General features: G+C 42.9%; 1 protein-coding gene across 9 annotated transcripts in view; it reads left to right on the top strand.

Annotated features, from left to right (window-relative positions):
* Nucleotides 1–19,117, top strand: part of shisa6 (shisa family member 6) — a 68,053-nt gene extending 48,936 nt beyond the window's left edge. For 2 of the 9 annotated variants that reach the window (XM_020082762.2, XM_020082759.2), the window contains 5 exons: nucleotides 8,441–8,503; nucleotides 10,026–10,046; nucleotides 14,287–14,439; nucleotides 16,719–16,822; nucleotides 17,051–19,117. In XM_020082762.2, coding sequence (XP_019938321.2) covers nucleotides 8,441–8,503; nucleotides 10,026–10,046; nucleotides 14,287–14,439; nucleotides 16,719–16,822; nucleotides 17,051–17,908 — 1,199 coding nt within the window. In that variant the 3' untranslated portion in view covers nucleotides 17,909–19,117. The remainder of the gene's footprint in view (nucleotides 1–8,440; nucleotides 8,504–10,025; nucleotides 10,047–14,286; nucleotides 14,440–16,718; nucleotides 16,823–17,050) is intronic. The other 7 variants (XM_069517211.1, XM_020082764.2, XM_069517212.1 and 4 more) reach the window with 5 other exon arrangements.
* Nucleotides 19,118–19,332: the final 215 nt, after the last annotated feature.

The raw sequence follows: 19,332 nt of genomic DNA, 5'->3' as shown, positions 1-19,332 counted from the left end.
ACCATGATAAGAATTGTGCTGAAATAAACACAGATCTTCATTCGAATTATCAATTGGAATGCAGCCTGTACCACATGATGCCTGTTGTCGTCTCTTTTCTGTTTTCATGGCATATACATTTTTTTTATGTTTGCAAATATGGAGCCTTTATTTCATTTTTATTATTTTTACCAAGCTATCGAATTTGTTTTGCATCTGTTAGGCCAACACATATTGCTTGTCAATTGTGTTCCCAAAGCAATTTTTTCAATTTGCTTTATTAGTATGGCCACAGTTAAACAGAGTAGCTGTATCTCAATTTAGGGACCGTGTCCTTCAGAGGCTGCATTTGCATCACAGCCGTGCGACTGTCCCAATTTAAAGGCTTCTTCAGATTTTGTCAACACATGTGTCCTGTGTTTGGGCTGGATTCAAATCAGAGGTGGGATCCAGGAATCTCTTCACTTTTTTAACATTGCGAGACAGGACATTTCCTTTTCCGTTAACTTCACAGAAAATAATTAGTAGATCTTGACGTGAAAAATCAGGCATGTTTAGGAGCTTGATATCTTTAAGTGCGCAGACTAGCCAAATAAAAATCCTGATCTAGTGAGTTTAAAGGTGGTTTCCTAAGGGGACTGTTGGGACTTGGCCGTGGTTTTTGCCATTTGAGTTTAATTCAAGACTTTCACCTAAAAAATAAAGGTTAAGTCGTTTCCGAGGGTGAATCCAGTTTATGTTTTGAGTCCCAGAGTGAGCATATAGAAGTTAAAATTAGCAGAGCTAGAAGTGCTATAAATACAACTTAAGCATTATCACCAGTGCTGAATTGGGTCAGAGTTAATCCTCCTGCTCTGCCATTGAAATCAATGAGGAGGTGGGAGCTACTTCTGTCCATGGCCCTGAAGCTTTGTCCCCTACTAACCGAGTGAAGTGGGGCTATTATGGCAGTTAACATTTAGCCATTAAATGTGAACGCTCTTTGTCAGTTGTTAAATGTCAAACCCAAGGTGGCTTCTCTTTCCTCCGCTTTCTTTCACCGTGAGAGGAGGGCAGGGACGTGTTGGTAGCACCGAGTTGTTGTCAGAACCAGAGACATCCGCATTCATAGCTGTCACACACAGACGTGCAAACAGACACATGCACAGTGCACTCTGTAGCCCCTCCACCACCACCTCCACCTCAGGGCCATTCATAGCTCTTGTAGCTCCACTTGGCGCAGCTAATGGGAGAGCAGGGCTGTTTCAGAGAGGGGATGTCGTGAGGAGAGCGGAGCACAGAGCTGAGGATGGGTCTCTAATAGATCTGGGGAGGGCAGTGTGGAGATCGGCGGGTGGAGGGGTGGAAGGATGGCATGTGATCATTGGCCCATGGTGTTGTTTTGTTCTTTTTTCTCCTCCCAGTGCCCCTTCATATCCCCCTTTTCATACTTCTTCTCTTATCTGCTTTCAGTCGCAGTTATCCTGTATCCACTGTATCTCTGTCTCCCCCCTCCCCTGTGTTGTTGCTGAGAGATACCAAGCCTTAAGGGTTTCCATTAGGTTGTGCCTGTCTGTCTTTTTAGTCAGTGTTTTGTAGTCTGTCTGTGTCCACCATGATGTCTACCATATACTTTGCACTTTCAGAAAAGGTTTCTTGCTTTCAGATGCTTTTTCACATCTGGTGCATGGAGCATAATCTGCTGCAGGATTTCATTTTTTTTCTAAAGACTGAATAGGATGCTCCATTTTAGCCTCCTGACTTAAATTTGAGAGGATGGAAACACAAGTGTAAGTATGCTTACAGTTAAGCATGGAAACCTTTTTCCCAACACCCACCCACAATTTTAAAATTGGGCTGAGGTCGGGAAATTGACCAATTTTGCCTTGAGATGGTGTCAGATGATATGTCATACAAACTAGTTAGTGTCAATCATGCTCTGGCCGTTAGTAAGGTAAAGGTAAAGTGAGAGGGTTAAGAGCATCTTCCAACAGATATTGTCTCATTTTGTGTTTTGTTGATGAAAGTAGGGGTCAGGACCCCCAGGGGTGTTGTAAAACACTGAACCTGGGGTCACTAGATGATTACCTGAAATCAACAAAATTTAAAAGCAATTAGAAATAGAGAATTATACTCATAATTCATACAGATGATACACAATGGTGTTTTTATTTTAGTTGGTTTTTTGCAAATATACTTTGTATGCTTCAACCAACTCTCTGGATAATGGATCTCTTCAGGTACCCCTCAGTCTTTTCACCTTGCTACATAAACAGACATTACATGAGGCACTGGCACTGAACATTACTCATAAGCTGCATAACTGAGTATATAATTCTTTGAGATACAGGGCTGGAGCAGGAGAACCTGTCCTGTAAATGGAGCCCATCTGTTATCTGTGCAAGCAGCTATGACCCATAGTTACTTTTTATTAAGTATAACCTCAAGCAGCCATTGTAATTATGACTGCAAAGGAGGAAGTTAAAGAGGATGGGATGAGTTGACAAAAGGCAGGACTGAGACATGAAAAGCCATTATTTATTACCCTTTGAATTCCAACAGCAACTGTTTATTTTATCCATGACCTTCCCCTATTTACTCAAATCCAGACATCCAAACCTTGACAATCCCATAAGCTTATACTCTGGCATTTTTATAGTTTTTAAATCGTTTTTTTATGTTTAAATTTTGTTTTATCGTTCTTTTATCTGTTTAGTTTTATTGTATTGCTGAATTTGCCTGTCGTTGCACTTATATTTAATTTGGTGTAGCAACTGAATTTGAAAGGCACTATAGAATAAAGTTTATCATTATTACTGTTATCATAACAATGATCACAAAGGTCCTGTTCGCCACCACCGATATTCTTCACATGTCTAGTGTAACCATGGAAACAAAGGTCCAGTATGCCTGCAGCCGTAGGGGAATTATTTCCAAGAGTTTATGGCTGTCAGAGAGGAGGGTTAAACAACCAAGATGGTTGTTCAGGGTGGGGGACACATTTTTTCTCCCTGCCCGTACACGCGGCTCATATGTTGCCCAGAGCGTCTAAACTTGCGTGGAGCTAGGGTCCGTTGGAGGCTCACCTCTGGAGGTCGTGCAGTTGTTGAGGCGAATACGCTGATGACCTTGTTTGTTTGAAAGCTATTTTCCTGCCCTTTCATTCACTCACACAGATGAGTGTTTGGCAGAGCTCCATTAAACTCATTTCTCTGAGCATTACTTCTCAAAGGAAATACAGGGGATTGTGGCCAAACACACACACACACACACACACACACACACACACACACACAGCTGACTGGATATCATGATGTGGCCGTGCAGTTGTTGGACAGAATGCAAATTCTCAGAAATCAATGCTCCTTGATACTGTACATCATGTGATTGCAAATTCTGCAATGATGCAAACGCTCATTTAACATTGGCGTGGGGTCCAAGGTGCTTTGTGGTCGGCTCAGCGTGCCTTCTCCTGCCTCCCCTATGTGTGCTATATGTGGATGTGATGTTTAGAAGTGCGAAGTGAAACAAAATGCCTCACCAAATGTCAGATTACTGAGTCACTTGTTTTCCATCTGGATGCTATTATGCAAACGCACCAAGGAGGTATTCTCCAGAGATCCGTTATAAGCAAAAGGGGAATTTAATGTGAGTAATCTTGTCGCGGAGGTGAGGGCGACCGTATCCTGCTGAAAGTGTCTAATACCTGCCTCTGCAGCCCACTGATCATAGATATATAGTCGATTCAGCCACTAAATCAGACTGACACCATCTTTCAAACACACAGCTGCGTCACCAACATACCCACAGAAAAACCTCCATTTAGCAATTTAGATAGGGACCCTGTGTAACCCAACAATCTGGAGAGCATGTCAATCACAAACAATCAACAATCCATATGATTAGACTGAAGCACTTGCTCTGCATCTATTTTAATGTGCCAATTTAAAGAGAGGAAGGCAATGACTAAAGGACAGCAGTGTATCGGGTTGGGGGTGGAGAGTGGAGGGGGGGTCCTCATCCTCCACTGTAAGCTCCCTTCATCATTGACAAATAGTTTTCTGGGGTAACATGGCATGCAGAGGTTATTTTGCACTGCCAGCTCAAAGAGGCGAGGAGGGTGGCGGTGCAGCGAGGTGTTCTGAGCTGATAAGCAGCACTTGCAGACGGGAGAGGTTGGTGCTGCTGGTTGTGCCGGGGCTCTTTCTTGAACGCGGTTAATTGGTCCCCAGATTACGGAGGGATCACTAAACATGGCTGTCCAGGCTCTTAATGAGCTAAAAGTCTTCACAGTGGACCGTTCAGCTCGGCCCCGTCTCCCCGGACCCAACAGACTGAGCTGGAAATTACCAGACTACACTCAGATGAACATTCTTAGAAATTGCATGGTATCTGTCCATGCCAGTGTTTTATAACTTTGGTGTTCGTGCCAAAATCTGGTTGTGAGAACTTCTGCTTATCTACCTTCATGGAGTTTATCTTTTGTTTTCCAGCTACATTTTTGTCACATTTTTAAAATCAAAATATTTTCTCCTGCAAATGTCACAGGCGTGGACTGATGATGACTACATGTGTTTATACAGAAGCTTTTCTGGTGATGGATGCTGGACTGATGCTGATGAATGGATCTTTGGATTGAATCAGCTTTGTTTCTTGCACCGTGATGGTAGAAAATAACAAACCTTACAATAAAAAGCTGTTGGTACAACTAATGTCAGTTAGAAAATATGTTTTGTAGGAAAATGAATGCTGCTTGAAATGATGTTCTGATCAGCAAAATGGGACAAATTTAACATTTGAAAAATCTGCAAAACATCTACTGACAGTTTCCCGAAAACATCTACATTTTATTTGTGTTGTGTATACAACTCAGTTCACATGTTTTAGTTGCTCTGGGCAGGAATTAGTAGCACTTATAGCAGCAGTAGATCTCCATGAAGATTCTTTTCACTTTTAAATGTTACTGCTTTTCTGTTGCAGGGAAGAGGCTTCTAGTGATTTCTGAAACATTGTCCATGAATAATCACATGAATGTTCAAACACAAGACATGCTTGTCTCAGATGGTTTATAATTTCTAGTGTTATCATATTGACTTGTGCACACGACCGCAGTGGAGAAACAAGATTCTTGTGACCAGTATGAGATCAGAATTGTTTTTACATCGATCCAGTGGACAGTATGGTATCAATACTTAAAACCACACTTCATTTTGATACTTTAGACATTGATCTGACCTTCCTCTAAAAGGACCAACATGCTTTCATTTGCGGAAAATAACTTTGCGGGTAAATGTAATCCCATCCCCTCCACCTACAGATTGAGTCATACTGTGTTGTATAGTCATTCAGCGGTGTGCAGTGTATGGTACTGTGTAGGGAAAGGAGTTAGAAAATGAACAAACTCATACATAAATATTTCACTTGGGGAAAGTTATTTATAGAGCTTAATAATTTCAAAGTCGCTTTGTTGTTGCACTGCTGAGCAGCTGAAGTGCTGATAGATGTGGAAAGTTGTGGTATTTCGTGCTCATGTTTTTCAACTTACGAGACGTTAAGAGTCGACCAAGTGGATGCATTAGAACTGCTGAGTGAACATCATTAAGTATTCATAGACTGTATCAGAAATTAGACCTGCGGGTTGTTACAAAAAGTGTTTTACAACCACTTCTGAGTGGGAAAACTGCCCTTTTTATTTTACAGGAGCAACAGGTTTTAATGTTATTATGAAAATGAGCAGTGCTTCAAAAAGTGGACTGAGGGTTTGCCATTTTCATGGACTATTAATTTGTAGTAGAAGTGCTATTTGGGAAAGACATTTTTTTGTAGCTTAAAGTGACCTTCTCAATGAATAACAATTCACAGATTACCTTGCAGACAATTAAATTTTCTCTGAACAGGGAAATATGAATACATTTTCAGCACACAGGAGTTTCTTTTGCTAAAAGCAATATCCTATGTTTTATTCCTTCCAAACCTCTTATGTGTTACGTAGTGTTAAGAACAGTGCATAATGCTTTTACGTCCTGACGATGGGTTCACCAGCAAGGACCAATAGTTATTTAAAGGGTTGAATGGAAATTGATATACTGGATGTTGAGAAATTAATGAAAATGGGAAAATGGGTTGAAGATGTGTCTCCAGACAGGAACTAGAATGAGACATTCAAGAGATATGCATCAAACTCAATGGATGGGGATGTTATGAATGGATGGGGGTAGGGATGAGAGAAGGAGGATGAAGAGATGCAGGGTAGGGATGAGGGAAAGAGGATGAGGGTAAGGATGGGAGGAAGAGGATTGAGGGATGAAGGTAGGTATGAGGGAAATAGGATGAAGGGATGAGGGTATGGATGAGGGAAGGAGGATGAAGGGATGATGGGGTGAGGTGAAGGATGAGGGGAAGAATGGGGGGAAAAGGATTAAGGGATGAAGGTAGGAGGGAAGGAGGATGAAGTGATGAAGGGCAGGGATGAGGGAAGGAGGATGAAAAGGATGTGGGTTGGACTTTTTTCCTTTCTTTCTTTCTTTTCTTCTCTCATCTTCTTCTTTATTCGAAGAGGAAAAGGGTGGGCGGTAGATTCTGCGACTAACTGAGCGTGGTGACCGGGTACAGACAGGTGATTAGAGGCGTGGCCCTGCTCCTGAACCTTAGTGAACACGTTAACTTCATTTAAACGACTCATGCTTCACCACAGAGAGGAAGTCAACAGACATGAATTCATATCACGCGACTGGTAATGAAACATATTCTGGAGAATCAGTCTCAGGTGTCGGTGAATTTCTCTCCTCGAATCAGCTCCTCTGTGAGTTGCTGTTAAGCACTGATATGAAAAAAGGGGAACTCAGTGAAGGAACACGCGCGCGACACGTCCCCATCTATCTCCATAGCTCGAGCAAATATTGAAACCCATGATGTGAGCGCATCGGGCCTCCCTCTCCTCCTCACTCCTGTGACAGATGTAAATGGATGTTCAGCAGTTGGCTCTAATGCATTTTTAAACAGGCACAGCAGCAGACAGCAAATGAACGTGTCGCGACAGCCACGCTCTACAACGGGGTCTCCATCTATCGCCGCCTCCTCCTCATATACAAACATACAAGCCTCACACACACACACGCTCCTACACACTGCGGAGAATAGCTGTCATTCATCAACATTCTCAGCACAATGGGCTCAGTAAAGGTCCCATCTTTCAACTAAACAACCTGTACCGCGCGGTGCCCAGTCGAGCACCGTGCCACCGCATCACTGTCAAACGCTCCTGCACGCCAGGGTGGACAGATGATTGGGTGCAACTGTTGTTTATTCTCGGAGTTGAAAATGAAAATAGCTCTGCTTTCCCAGATGGCAACATAGGACTTTTACTGCTGATTAGAGCATCCTCATGCAACAGAAAGGAGGGCAAGGACCAGAGACAGATGACTGGTGTGTGTGTGTGTGTGTGTGTGTGTGTGTGTGTGTGTGTGTGTGTGGCATAATCACTCATAAAAATGCACTTGAAGACATGTAAATGGGCAAAACGAGAGATAAAAAGCACTTCACTGCTTTGCCAATATATTCATCATGCATGGGGGGTGGGGGGGTGGGGCATGACCCAAAGGAGCACTCATTAAATTTTGGTGCAGATCCGGATCAATGGCTGGATCCAGGCTTAAATTAAAATCAAATTGAAATTCGGATCCAGTGAATTTAAATGTGGTTTCATGAAGAGACTGTTGGGCCTCGCTGGAGGTTTATATGAGCTGAGTGCTATTCTGCTTGTGTATGATGTTTCTTGTATCCCCTGTATCTGCAGCGTGATTCTGTATATTGCCCATTTGACGTAAAAGCGAGGGAGGTTTGCTTATGTTTAATTCATATGCAGCATTTTTTCACTAAACGCACCACGTATACTGTGAGAATGGTAAAAAGATGTTTGCTTCATTTACTGTTTTATTCTGATCTCTTTGCTTTCTTGTTGTGGCCACCCTACATGTAATATGTGATGCATAATTTCATGTTCCACAGATAATGATTGTCTCTGTGCTCCAGGACAGGATGTGACAAATATTGTTCGTTATCCCTGATTTTATTTCTTGTTTTTCATTCCTAATATTTCGACTGTGGCCTCTCACTAACTGGAATCTGTTGGATATAAACATGTTTTGCAGAAATTACAGCGGACTGTAGATTCACTCCACCGTCTCTCTCATCTCTCTTTATGTCCATTCCCTTAATTTGAGGAAATTAAAGGGATATTTCACCCACCAAATAAGTTTACCAGCAATTGAAGAATGGTGATAACGGTAAACGTTATTGCACGATATAAGTTGATTTGAACTTTTCTACAGTAATGTGTCAATTATATGAGAAAGACATTAAGAGCGTTTTAGTGAAATATCCCTTTAATTGTCACAGTCTACTCTAACAGTCTGTATTTGAGCTGATACAGAGCGGTCCTCATAGACACTGAACATATGTTTGATTGCTTTTGTCATTGCAGGTACCCATCAGCACAACTATAACCATGTGGCTCTAGGTAGCCCTACACGTACACCTAAGAATGGTAAGACAAAGCAGTGGGAGAGGGGAACATTCAAAGAAATCCAAAGCTCAGTTCAGGCTGCATCAACACAAATTCATTTTCAGTTGAAAACGCATCAATGCTGCAATAGATACATCTGGTGTCCACGTTACTCCAGAGTTTTAGTGACGCTAAAACTTGGAAATGCTGCTGGTCTCATTTTAGTTTTGTTTTAGTCTGCACGGGCAGAAGCAGAGAAGTTTGGAAACGTAAACACTCACATTTGCTTGCTGATTTTCCTTTCAGCCACGGCATGGCCTTCGCTGATTCATCAGGCTTCTTTCACATGAGCCCTTTTGGAAAGAAAACAATCGGCATTAGCCTCGACTACAAGTCGACATGGCAGAAGTGTTGCTTCTGCATTTTACAATGACGCAACTGTTAACATGCGTAGGAGCTATTATTCAAGCAATCTGTGACAATTCCCAGCACATGCATGGCCAGTGTACGAGGGTGGTCACTTAATATGCCAAAACACTCGCAGTGCTTGATATTGAAGTGTGAAACCCCCTCAACATGCTCCTCTGTTCAATTCGCCTCATTGCCAATCCATTTGCAAAAATGTGGCTTTTTTGTTGAAGATCTAATTATAAGTGTGTAATATCCCACTGTCATGTTTCCTATAAAGAGCAATGCAATAGACTGAGGGTCAACCTGACGTTATGTTCAGGTCACGGTTGACGGAGCATGTGAAACCTGCGACGGTCCCTGCTGTCACCCTGAGAAGTCAGAGTTGTTTCTCTGACGTCATTCAGCTCTTTGGTCAGAGTAGTTCTGGTGAGAGGGCAGAGGCTGACCTGGGGTCACAGACTGGCACCTGTGAGGAGTAGTTGGAGTTGTTTAGTTTCATAGGTGGATGCTGGAGAAAGGAAAGGAGAGGAAGCTGAATATTCACTGTGTTCAGTATTGAATCCCTCTGATCTCACCATTTGATTTATATTCTGTTTGTTTGTACCACAAATGACCACAAAGGAATAATGTGTGATGTCTCAGGCATTCAAGGGCAACGCTTGAAATTATAGCCAGACTAGTTCCTTCTTTAAGGACATATTTGACCGTGTGGTTCCTTTAACTCTCTCTCTCTCTCTCTCACACACACACACACAAACCTTGAAGATCTATGAAAAAAACATGAAAAATATATTTCAACAACACATCTAACACAGAGACTTTGATCGCTGCCCCCCTGAAAGGCTTCACATTTCTGTACGCAGACTATTTTCGAGATAAACCCGCTGCCAGCTGCCGGGACCCCCCCCAGCACCCAGCCACTTGAAACAACCAGTAGATACAGCTGCATATCACTTGTAGAAAATGCATAATCACACAAACAAGTGTACATCATATGCCTCTGGAAGCAAAAGCTTTGATTTGATTTGAATTATTTGTTGAGTGGGATTTTCTGTACAGATGATGCTAAATATGGAGTGGGTCTGTGTAGGAATTGTTTTTCTCACCATCGACATGTTTCTTAAATATTTGTTTTTCACTTTGGGTTTGGTAGCTCACCGATCATTGAGACGTGGTAAGTCATACATACATGTGTTTGATTTTGTGTATTACCTCATCCATGAGCACGTTTGTGTTCACATGCACCACTAACTAACTCCTGCGTTGGTGTCTTCCTTCCTTCAACTTGAGTTGGTGTGTTTTCAGACCTGATTCAAGTAGCATTTGCGCAGAATTCTTGCTGAATGTTCGATATGTTTGAACATTTCACACACGAAAAACAGTTGGAATAAAAACGAATATTCACAATTTTTCTTATTGTCAACAAAAAAAAGATTAAAATCCCTCTCTCAATTCTTTACCTTCTCTCTCCACTGATTTCTACCATAGACACAAACCTTCAGAAATTAGGTTAAAAGTTAGAAGTTAGCTCAGTGCCCTCCTTAAACAGCCGGGGACTGCAGGTCCCACATCTTCACTTGGTTCAGAGGCTCAAATCAGTCTGTGTTTACTGATGGCTGTTTCCACTGGATGCAGGGAAGTCAAAGAGATTTGTTGTTAAAGACGCTTTCACACCTTGTTTCGTCCGGAGCTTCAGAATCTTCGGCTAGGTCTGAACGAAAGTGCCAGATGTGAGAGGTGCCTTGTGGATGTTGGTCCAGACCAATGGACCATAAATTAGTCCAAAAAATATTGTCTCAGTCCAAACAAACCATGGTCCGCTGTGTTTGCAGTGTATAAATTATCTTTTAATTTAGTTCAGACTTTCGGACCAACTGCAGGAAATTGACACAGCATTAAACAATTGTAGAAGAGAACAAAGAGGAAGGGGCTCACAGCATTGCTCGCACTCTTCTGTCTCTCCTGTTTGAACAACAGGGATGTTTGATTTGCTGGTAGTAAAACCTGATACAGTGGCAACCATATAAACAAAGTGAACCGATTCATTCATTGTCTCCCTTCAAACAGAAAGATCACATGACAGGACCTACCTGTGTCATTCAAAAGTCTTTAGTCTGCTCCCTAAATTATAATGTGAAACCAAAACTAACAAGATCGAAAGTAAATAATGTAACAAAGACAGCTGAAATCTACAGCAGTCTACATGTTGTTAGAGACTTAAGAGACTGAAAACCCTCCGTTCTTTTGGTCCCAACAGCTGCTAACAGCTGTTAACTGAAAATGGGCTCAGCCTACGTCGTCCGTAAAAAAAAAACCAATATTGAGGAACACAGAACCTTGTGGCCAGCACAGTTACTGAGGAAACACTCATTAGCACGAACCATTCAGCTTTGGTTTTGGCCCTCTCATGTGATTTGTTGACAATTAAAAAAATATAGAATTTCCTCAGTTTTACCTTTTAAAAACTCTGTAACACCAAGATATGCAAAGACTATTTGAGCCAGGTCTGTGTGGTTGTACTGTCCATTGTGATGAAGCAGTAAAATGTGTTTGCTATTGAGATAGCTAACAGCATGTCAGAGTCTGGGTCGATTCTCCCCCTATTGATGCAGTGTGGCAGACAGTCCACTCACAGATCGTTCACATCCTCTGAACGCCCTCCCTGCAGCTCCCAGGACCCCCTGCAGCCACCTCTCCGTCCTATTCTCTCCAGGCTCCTTTCTCTTTTCACCCCTCTATTTCCTCTTCTCACTATTATTTCCACCCTTTTAGATTCTCTTATCTGTTTCTCTTCCCCTCATTCCATTCCCACTCCTCATCCTACAGCAGTTACTAAAGCCCCTATTTTTATCTGTCCGTTTGGTCTGGAGCCGCACCCATGCCTGCTGCTCTGCACTGCGTGACAGACTCACAGGGAGAAAGCAAGATAGAGCAGGAGCAACAAAGAAAATGAAAGAGAGGGGAATACTGAATGGACGAGAAAGAATTAAGGAGCGAAGGGAAGTGGGTGGCAGCATGGTTGGACAGATAAGATTGACAGAGCGAGGAAGACGGCGGTGAATGGTACAGACTGCGGATGTTTGTGTACGTGCGTGTGAGAAGGAGAGATAAAGAGAAAGAGTAGAGTGAGAAAGAAAGAGGGCTTTGGTCCAGTCACCACCCATGTGTCTTCCTGGCATCATATCATGTCGCATCAACGACAGCCAGTCCACACTTTGCTCGCCGCCACGTCCCAGATCACATCCCGGCACTGTCAGGGTCACTCTCCAGCACACATCTGTTGTTCGGTGTGTTGTCTCGCTCGTTTTTTGTCTCGTCCTTTTCTCCTGTGGACCGCTGTTACCTCTCGTCAAACCACCACGTTTCCTGTCATGTCCGTCCCACACCAAACACTCACCGAGTGCCGGATGTGACCGCCAGCACTCCCCCCCGTCACTGCCACCGGCACGTTGGAGTGTGAGATATAAAACCATTTCTCAAAGGCAGATACGCTCAACTCACGAGTTGAGTTTCAGCTCTGGCAAAGAAATAACTGTGTGAAAAGGCAAATAATACCAGAGTGTTTGCGATTCTAATCAGAGACGCTGTATAAAGCCAACAACCAGGGCTGTAGCCAAACTCTCAAACTGCCAATAACCCGAGCAAAACATTACTGACTGTTAAATATGCTTCAGTCATTTCTTGTAATTAATATTTAACTTTGGATTTTCTGTCAATTTTATCTCTCTGCAAAATGTATAGGATTCTATTTCCCAGCAGGGGCGGATCCAGGGGTGTATTATTAAGTACATAAAGCCGCTGCATGTGCCCGGTGTGGTATTGATGGCAGCCAATTCTAAACTACACTGTAGAATTGTTCTTTTTACTTCATGGTGCTTAATCTCATTAAGAAGAGTTTCATAAATAACTTACGATGGAGTATTAGGGCCTTATTCAAGAAAACAAATGCAGATATTTTGAGAATAATGTTTTATTTCGAGAATTAAGTGGTAGAATTAAGTCGTGATAGAGAGGAAGGTTTACATGACAAGAAAAAAGTTGTAATTTAATGAGGAAAACGTCATAATATTGGAAATGAACATGAACCCTCTTTGAATATCCACAGATGTAAACAACCACAACCTCAGTTGACCACGACCAAACATTTCATCATCCACTAGAGACAGTTTCCTTCTAATCTGTGTAGCTCTTTCAACAGAGTAGACAGTTTCTTACAGAATCCTTTTAGAGTCCTGATACCTATGATCATATCTTGACTAACTTTAATGCAGGCAACAGACTGATCTTCTGATATTACCCTCTAACACCTAAAATTAGGATGTCAATCTCGTGGTAATATGACTTTATTCTTGAAATATTACAAATGTATTCTCGTAAATTAATATATTCTCATAAAATGATGGCGTTAATCCTGTAAAATTTAGACTTCAATTTATTTTTTCCCTCTAAAAGGCCATAAAACTTGACAGTTGTCCAGTTACTGTGTTATCATCACTCTATTCAATTCTGCAATGGAAGTGTATGAGTTTATGTTTCATTAACACCAAGAGAGGGGTGAGTGAAATGATGGAACTGATCGTGTCATAAGAATTAACGGAATCAGTTACACTCATGTTGATTTGATCAAAAATGTATTTATGAAGTTCAAGTTACTCGTAAAAAAAAGCACATGTAGAAGTGAGTGTGGAGAATTGCTATTGAACCCTCTTTGACTCATTAAAAATACCAAGCCCAGTAATTGAAAACTCATTTTTATGTGTATTTGTACAAATTTTTCAAATTTTCTACAGAGGTCAATGCAGACCTGAAATTCCCAGAGACATTAGAGAGTGCATGTTCTCTGTGTCCTCAGTGGCTACAGCCCCGGCAACAACAGTAAATTATTTAGGTTTCTCACTGCTCAGCAGAATTTAAATAAACAGTGTTCTCATGAATCCATCCATGGATTCTCACATCATTTTGGAGATTGTTTTAGAGCACCTATGCCTCCAGGAAATATTTGTATAACTAAGACCCCGGTCACATCTGGTATTAACATCTGTCCTGAGTGATCCCATCACAAGAGGGCAGCTCTAAGTTCATGTCTGAACGCATCGGACACATCTGTATACTCAGAGTTAAAACAACATCATTTGGTCTCTCTGATCACAAATGACGTAAGTAATTATTTAAGAGTGAGCGAGTGAGATCTGATCACAAGAGATCGCAGGAGGAGGATATCTCAGGGCAGATGTTGACAGCCAGTGTGAACAGGGTCTAACACTCCAGCCTGCCGGCCTTTTCTACCTCAGCAGGTGGTCTTCAGTGAGGGTCTCGTCCTAACAGGGGAGGGTTTGGGGGCATAGGAGAAGCCAGCCTGCCCATTTTTTTCCCTTTTCCCTTTTCTGTGTCTATATGTATGTATGTGTCTCCAGAAAACAATCGGATAAGCGGCATCCTGACCTCGCAGACGGAGCCCTACGACCTGTCTTTCTCACGCTCCTTCCAGAGCCTGTCACATCTGCCGCCCTCCTACGAGGCGGCCGTCAAAGCCGACCTCAGCCGGTTCTCGTCCCTGAAGAAACTCAGTAGGTCCAAGTTCACTGCACTAATGCAAGAGTAGACCCCGTGCCCTGATGTCCTGCATGGTAAAAGTACTGCATTGAGTGTGCTTTCCTGACCCCTGAGTGGGACTTACTCAGTGCCCCCCCCCCCCGGGTGTTACAGCTGTGAATCTGATTTGCCTGCAGCCCTAAGGACATCAACAGCAAAAAGTATGCCTACCGTTTCCATGGGAATTTGTGGCGCTCACCATTGAGTAAACATCTCAGTGGATGGAGGGGACCTTGAATCAGAAAAAAAACAGCCATTCACTCTGATCCTCATGATATCAGCCTAGTCATCTCCAGAAACTATGAGTCATTGATATTCCATGCTTCCCTTGCCTCCACTTAAAGGCTGCAGCCTCTATTTCTCTTGGAGCGTATAAGTACATTAAGCGGCTCCTTGTGCCTGGCCCGGCTCGGTATTGATTTAGCAGTGCTACGCTGGATTTCTGCTGCGTAATGAGGTCTCATCTCATGATATTCTCTAAGTGGAACGCAAACATTCCTTAAGGCTTGTGTAATTTCATCATGACTGCCCCACTTCACTGCTGGCCTGCAGTCAAAGTGAAGGATGACGATCTACAACTCATCCCGTCAGGGCTCACTCCACACTGGCTCCCAATCGTAGCTGCCAGGCACCATTTCAAACTAAATGGCAAAACAGGGTGGCAGGATGCAGTGTTCTTTTACTGGTCCTCTGTTGTTCTGTATGGGAAGGGAAATAAAAGCCCTCAAAAAATCATCCACTTATTTGAAGCATGCTTGTGAAAATTAGCATAATAATCTTTAATAGGCAGTTAAACAAAACGGGAATGAATTCAGTTGTCACAGATAGTAGCTTACAGAAGAGACACAGTGTTCAAATGAAAAAATATCCTCAGGCGGTGTCCTTCAGTCTTCCAACTTTCTTTCTGCTTCCAAAGCATATTATTTGTTGCAGCAAATAGCCAAAAGGCTCTGCAGTTTCCGTTTTGTTGCTCAACTAGTGTCTGCACACTGATAGATCATGTTGGATTGTGCGGGAAAGAAGATAGAGCAGCATTTTCATTGTCGGGATAATAAAAAGAGAAGAATGCTGCTGCTTATTAATGCAAATTGGTATCAAACTGAAGAAAAGCGTTTAGCCCGTTGCAGTGCAGACGGTATACATCACGAGTTGTTCATTCATTCTATGGTAATATGGTTGATGAGTTTGCAATGGCCTGCCCAGATCTTTTAGACTATTATGCTTGAGAAAGGAACACCTTGTTTTTATTATCTCCTATAATTAATCGATTTGCAGAAAGTAGCCGGCGCTGAAGAGGATTTTGGCCGAGTGTAATCTTGACAGGTGGCATGAACACTGCTGTAGCCATTATTGAAAAAGACAGGCCCAGACCTTAGAGCCACCTCTGAATTCTTAATATGGTGGATAGGTCTAATCTTCATGATTTATGTCCTTATAAAAGACACTGGTGTTGACCCCTGACTTAGTGTGATGGTGAGACATCCATGATGTTGTTGAGGAAGAAGCATCTTGTTAACTTGTAACTAAATGTTTCCATTTTTGGATGTTTTATGCTGCATTCTATGTCTTTGACGAGATGTCAGGGAGTGTTTGTAAATGTGCGTCACTGTGTGTGCTTATGTACACAAAGACAAATCTTTATGCATGGGTCTGTGTCATGTGGCATGAAGTTGATGCTGCATTCACTCCTACACTCTAATATCTCTGGAAATGTACTCTTGTCTTTTTGATTTGCTGTGAGTGCATGTTGAAGTTCCACATAAATAAAGATAAATCATCCACTCAAGAACATTTAATACGCAATTCGTAATTCTCAATGTGACGTGATTGTGCAATGATACAATTCGCTGTCTGGCATGTATGTACTGTATGAGATGCTTGCGTGCTTCCCTTCATATCTGTGCAGTGTTTTTTTATAGACTTTCACATGACCTTTAAAGAAGTTTGCCCCCACAGCCAGTGCTGCCTGTTGAATCCTAGATGAAGCCTGGATGTGTTGATGCTGTGTGCCTAGCATGTAATATGGTCCGACTGTGATCCTCTGTCACTCTCTGTTTTCTATTCCCCCTCCATGAGCTTGGAAAAGTGAAACACAGATGGGTCTGCCAACGCTGTTCTTTGCCTTGTCTGCAATTGTTCTCACTACTTAATCCAATTTCTCCCCTTGCATTCTAACACCCACCTATGTTTTCTCTTGCTGTCGCTCCTCCTCACCTCTCGCCTCTGTTCTTTTTTATCCTCATCTCCTCTGCAGCAGATAAAGAAGTCGAAGACTACTACACTCGAAAGCGACACCTGCCCGACCTTGCAGCAAGAAGCACTCTTCCGTTGCATGTTCTCAAAATAAGTCAAGACCAGGTGGGTACACAAGTGCTCAGTTAAGTGTGCAGGCGTCTGAACAAAGGTGTGTTCTTCCTTTTGTCTGCGTCTATAAGGCAAACCATTACCCCTATCTCTGAGCCTCCAGATTTGAATGAGTTAGAAGCTGAAAGCTAGTCTTTCGCTTCATTCTGCAGCGGTGGGTGGCCGAGCCTTTTACCCCTCGGCTTGTTAATAAACTCACCTCATTCATCTTTTGCTCAGCAGCACCGGGAACAGCCGCAGCAGCTCCAGAGCCAGCCCCCGCAGTCCTCCATCTCCCAGGCCCCCTCCCAGTCACAGTCTTCACAGCAGCAGTCTCAGCAAAGGCAACGGCCCCGTCGCGTCCAGAGGGCCATGTCCCAGGACCGTGTCCTATCTCCACAGAGGGCCCCAGAACAGGATTACAGCATGTCCTCTAACGGTATGTCCCCATATGGAGGCAGGATCCTCTCTGACGAACAGCTCCTGTCTGCTGAACGCCTTCGATCCCAGGAGCGCCTGCTTCCACAGGACCGCCACACCTCCCAAGACCGCTTGTACACCAAGGACCGCATGTACTCTAAGGACCGACTCCTGTCCCAGGATCACCTCTACTCAAAAGACCGCCACTACTCTCAAGACCGCCTCTATTCACAAGATCGCCTGTACTCACAAGATCGCCTCCTATCCCAGGATCCTCTGCTCTCGCCAGACAAGCTGATGATGTCTCTGAAGCGGGGCATGGTCAGCAGCATCACCGGTGGGTTTCACGGCAGCGACATGTCAATGTCTCGCGCCATTTCGCACACAGACGTGTTCATACCCACCACTCCTCTAATGGATCGTTACAAGATGACCAAAATGCACTCCCATCCCAGTGCCTCTAACAATGGTGGTGGCGGCAGTAGCGGGGCACAGGGAGCAGTAGGCACCGGACACTCCAACACTTTAGCTATGAACCAGACATCAACAAAGAGGCAGGCGTTTGCCTCCAGACGGACTCACACTGTGGAACAGCTCCACTACATCCCACAGCATCACCAGCAGCAGCAACCACAGCCACAGCACTACCGCACAGGCAGCAAGACTGAGGTGACTGTGTAACAGCAGCCGGGGACTAGCTGAACCGGACAGGCGGGAGCACTGTTACGTGCCAGGAGGTGGGGCTGACTGGGGTACATGGATAGACTGGCGTTCTTTCAGAGTAGGGTGAGGGCGATTTCACTTTCTTTGACCGAAGTTCCTGCAAAGTCAGAGATTCCAGGACCAAGAACATCAACTAGCTTACTGTGAGAGACCGGAAAAAATATCTTCACTGTACACTGCAGACACATGCCCAGCGAGATCTGAAGCCAGACAGGGTTGTGAATAGTGAGAAGTGGTATTATCCAGCTAACTTGCCTACTATTAATTCCACTGTCATGAATACTCTACTCATCCACAGGTAACAACCTCATTCTGTGTATGTTTTAGTGAAAAACACTCATCATCCATCTGTTTCAGCCCACACCACCCCTTTAGTCCAACAAATCTATTTTGTGACCTTTTCTGGCAAATCTTAAAGGGCTTTGCATGGTTAAAGACAAAGACCGAATCCTCCGTGATGTTGTGCGACACAACGCCACCACAGGTGATGAACAAGGATGAGCCTGTAACTTTATAAATATATAAATAAATGAATTAAAAAACAACCATCTGTACGCCCTGTCCTACTCATAGCTCTAGAGAATCTCAATGAGAGAAATTGAAATGGATGTTATCAGCACTTCTATTTGGTGCCTCTGACAGATGTTCCATTTCTAGAGATGAAGTGGTTTTGTGGGTTACAAAGCACAATCAATAAAAAAAAATGTTCTGTTTTGTTTTTGAGTTTGAATAGTGACAGCTAGCTTGTTTTGTTTTTAAAGCAATGGCGGGGGTTTTCTTTTGCTTCCCGTAGACGATTGTAAATAAGCTATTTTAGAAGCAGTATAATGGACAAGTCTGTACTGGATGGACTTTGTATTAGACTGTCTGTTTTCAATAGATTCTTTAAAAAACAACTATAAATCATCACTGTTTCGTGCGATCAGAATAGAAATCCACTTAACCAAGTATTTGACAGGATAAAATTAATACTATACTGTGTGTGTCTTTGCAAAACTGTTTGTAGAACGAAAAGTGAACGAATGTTTCGTTGACAACAGATATACCACTGTTCATATTTGGATGTAGACTGTGTTCCATTGACATCAGAGGAGTTGAACATCATGGATATGGATTATTAATCTTGTCGAAGTAGGGTCAAATAAACCATCCATATTTTTCTAAACATTCAGAAGCGTTGCTTGAGAGATGATTGTGTTGTGTGTTTCTTGCTGCTCTTAAGAAATAGAGACATCCCTCATGGTTGACTCCACATTAACATCCAAACATGCATGTGCTTGGTCACAGTATCTCTGAACCTTGGTGTTTCTACACACACCAGAAGGCGTAGGCAACAAGAAGTACCGTCTTGGCAGAAATGTCTCTCCCTGGAATAAAAGAAA

This window comes from Paralichthys olivaceus, chromosome 21, assembly GCF_024713975.1.
Source record: "Paralichthys olivaceus isolate ysfri-2021 chromosome 21, ASM2471397v2, whole genome shotgun sequence".
Lineage (NCBI taxonomy): Eukaryota > Metazoa > Chordata > Actinopteri > Pleuronectiformes > Paralichthyidae > Paralichthys > Paralichthys olivaceus.
Note: the sequence above shows the minus strand (reverse complement) of the source record. Positions and strands in the feature narration are given on the sequence as shown.